General features: G+C 36.5%; 1 protein-coding gene across 1 annotated transcript in view; it reads left to right on the top strand.

Moving 5' to 3' along the window:
* Positions 1–1,511: 1,511 nt before the first annotated feature.
* LOC108749818 overlaps positions 1,512–2,794 on the top strand; it is a 1,809-nt gene continuing 526 nt past the window's right edge. The window contains exons 1-2 of the mRNA XM_018488794.1: positions 1,512–1,925; positions 2,749–2,789. Coding sequence (XP_018344296.1) covers positions 1,645–1,925; positions 2,749–2,789 — 322 coding nt within the window. The 5' untranslated portion in view covers positions 1,512–1,644. The remainder of the gene's footprint in view (positions 1,926–2,748; positions 2,790–2,794) is intronic.

The following is a 2,794-nucleotide window of genomic DNA, read 5'->3' as shown; positions in this document are numbered from 1 at the left end:
GCACAGTAGGTGGTCTGCAGGTCGGCAGGAAGCTGCGGAAGGTTCCAGTTTTCGGGCGCGAAATCGGCAAACATCTGAAAGAGTATTTAAGGGATATTCCCGAAGTTCACACGGTGGTGAACTCTGCGGAAAATTGTACGAGAATCGTGGAACGAGCGATGTTTCTTGTGACGAGTAAATTTATGAGGAAATGTCTAAGTTGTCAGTGGGAGTGCGAGGGAAACTAAATAACAACAAGGAAATTGAATGAGAGAAAAATATCTTAAATTACAGCGCTGCGTTTTTTTATAGAAACTCAGAGACGATAGTTATGACAGCAATTCGCAAATATTTGAGACGTTAATGCAATTGCAAAGTGCAATTTAGAGAACTTCCTTCAGGATTTAAGACTTATGAGAATTTTCTTCTAGTGATCTCTTATTCTTTTGGAAGAATTAGACGTGGCTGATCATGGACAATAAATCGCTGTAATAAATAAATAAATCTGAGGAAGGACAATTGAAACATCAATGCAATTGCAAAAAATGCAATCTGAAGGATGACGTATTGAAAATATTTCAGAAATAAATAAAACCTGTATGATGAGAAGATGGCCAAATGTAATCGTTAATATTTAAAATCAGATGTGTGTCTTCACTGAAAAAAAACCATTGAAAAAACAATGGTTGCGAAAAAAGACTATAATTTAGAGTGCCATTTTTAATTAATAAACGAAGAAATATATGTAAAGCGAAAGAGTTCACGTATAATTACAATATTTTCCGATAAAAGCTCTTTGAAAATGTTTACGCAAAAATTTCTCGCAACGAGACAATAAACGAAACTTATATATAATATAATAAAACAAACAACAGCAACAACACGGAACGATGACGGACGGAGAAGATTATAAATCAACGTAACTAATTGAATCCCGACATAATTAATGTTCCGATTTCTATCATTCTTTTGCAACTGCAAGAAAGCGAATTAAAATCCATGAAATGATAAGAGGATTTTACAGTCAAGAAAGGATAAAAATATAAGAACATAATAAGATGTTATTCTCACAGACATGCATCGCGAATATAAGAGATCATCGAGATGATGTTCGTAAGTAGTAAATCGTAATGTCGTAAGTGGCATTGGTTGGACACGTACCGAAGCATCTCGAGGCGTGAGTACCAAGTGTTAACAAGTGTTTGGACAAATCTCAACACGTGCCCGGAGTGGTTCGCCAAGACACGTGCCGCTGTTTAGAAATATTATCCTGCACGCGCCTGGTTGGCACGTGTCGATCGTATCTTTCAATCCTCGAGACGTGTTCGAGGGTGCGCAGGTACGATCAGAAATTCCGGCAAACTATGAAATCGTTTGACACGAAGATCTGAAATTTAGTTTTGCTAAGCTCGTCCAATAATTATACGATTATCATTCAAAGCGTCTAGAGCGAAGAATTAAATGGCGTGAATTACACGACAGTCTCGTCGTTCTACATCTAGTCATACAATCTAGTCGTATTTTTGGTTAATTAGCGAGCGATCTTCAGATCCGATAAGGAATCACTAAATTAAGGAAAGTATATTATAATTAATATTCGCGAGACCCTTAATTATTAAATCTGAACGCATTATTGGCGAATTGGACATTGTCAACACCGTCGACATGTATTCGATGGACAATCTCGAACGAGATATGATGAACCGGCAGTACATGTATGAAGCGCACACCTTCCTGGGTAATCCAGCAATCCCGGCATTGCCGCCGCATTGCGGGGTACCTACCACGACGACGCTTCCGGCGGTCATCCCGTCGCAGATCCCGTCGTCCCATCATCCATCTGGTAGCACCGGTAGCACCAGCGGTAGCGAGCACTATCTCTATGACGAGAACAGCAGTGACAACGAGAGCGTCTACAGCAGCGATCAGGAGAATCACGCGAGAGAGTGAGTATTCCAAAAGTGCTTGCTTTCTTCTGATTTTCCCTTGTTTGATTTTCCGATTCAAATATATATAGAGTCCATAATGCAGACATGCAGACAATGTGCTTGCTTCACTTCAGGTACCCTCCATTTAGTGACACAAGTCGACAAAAGTATCGTTATGTTTTTGTTACTCATGCAAAGAAAGATAGAATGACATTTATGTCGACTTGTGTGATTAAATGGGAGGCACCCTTTGGATCGTCAGATTTCTTTTTCTTTCTCGATTTTATCAAAAATTTAGAGTTGTTCTTTCTTCTTTGAATCTTGAAATTGCTAAATCTTTAAAGGTACTAATTATACGGAAAATTGGGTTCTGGTAAAATAAGTTAGTTTTCACATGTAATGTGTATGTGTGTGTAGTTTATAACTAACTCATTTATATAGTAAACAAAAACTGTTATAGAACTAGGTTCAATAATTTTTTGAATTGTGGTATAAAATATGTATTCAGAATACTTTTGATACATTATAATTAAAAAAGTATTTATTATTAAGCCTTGTGTCTATGACATCTTTTGTTTATTGCATTACAAGCTAAATTATATGTGAAAATTAATTTACTAAGGCCTATTTTTTTATATAATTAGTGCGAGATCTTTTGACTTAAAATTCGATAAGATTTGCTATTAATTTTCTAAAAATAATGATTTCAAAATGTTCAAAGTTGATACTTCATAAATGAGTAATGTTAAAGTATTTTAATATCGAATTATGAATGAAATCAAAATGATTTTGATCGCTTTATAAATTCATTCAACAATCGGTTTGTCACTTTTACCCGTAGACGAAGTCGGAGTAACCGACGCGGCGGACCATCGGGAAAATGTCCG

Source organism: Trachymyrmex septentrionalis, unplaced genomic scaffold (genome assembly GCF_001594115.1).
Source record: "Trachymyrmex septentrionalis isolate Tsep2-gDNA-1 unplaced genomic scaffold, Tsep1.0 scaffold32, whole genome shotgun sequence".
In the NCBI taxonomy this organism is placed as follows: Eukaryota; Metazoa; Arthropoda; class Insecta; order Hymenoptera; family Formicidae; genus Trachymyrmex; species Trachymyrmex septentrionalis.
Note: the sequence above shows the minus strand (reverse complement) of the source record. Positions and strands in the feature narration are given on the sequence as shown.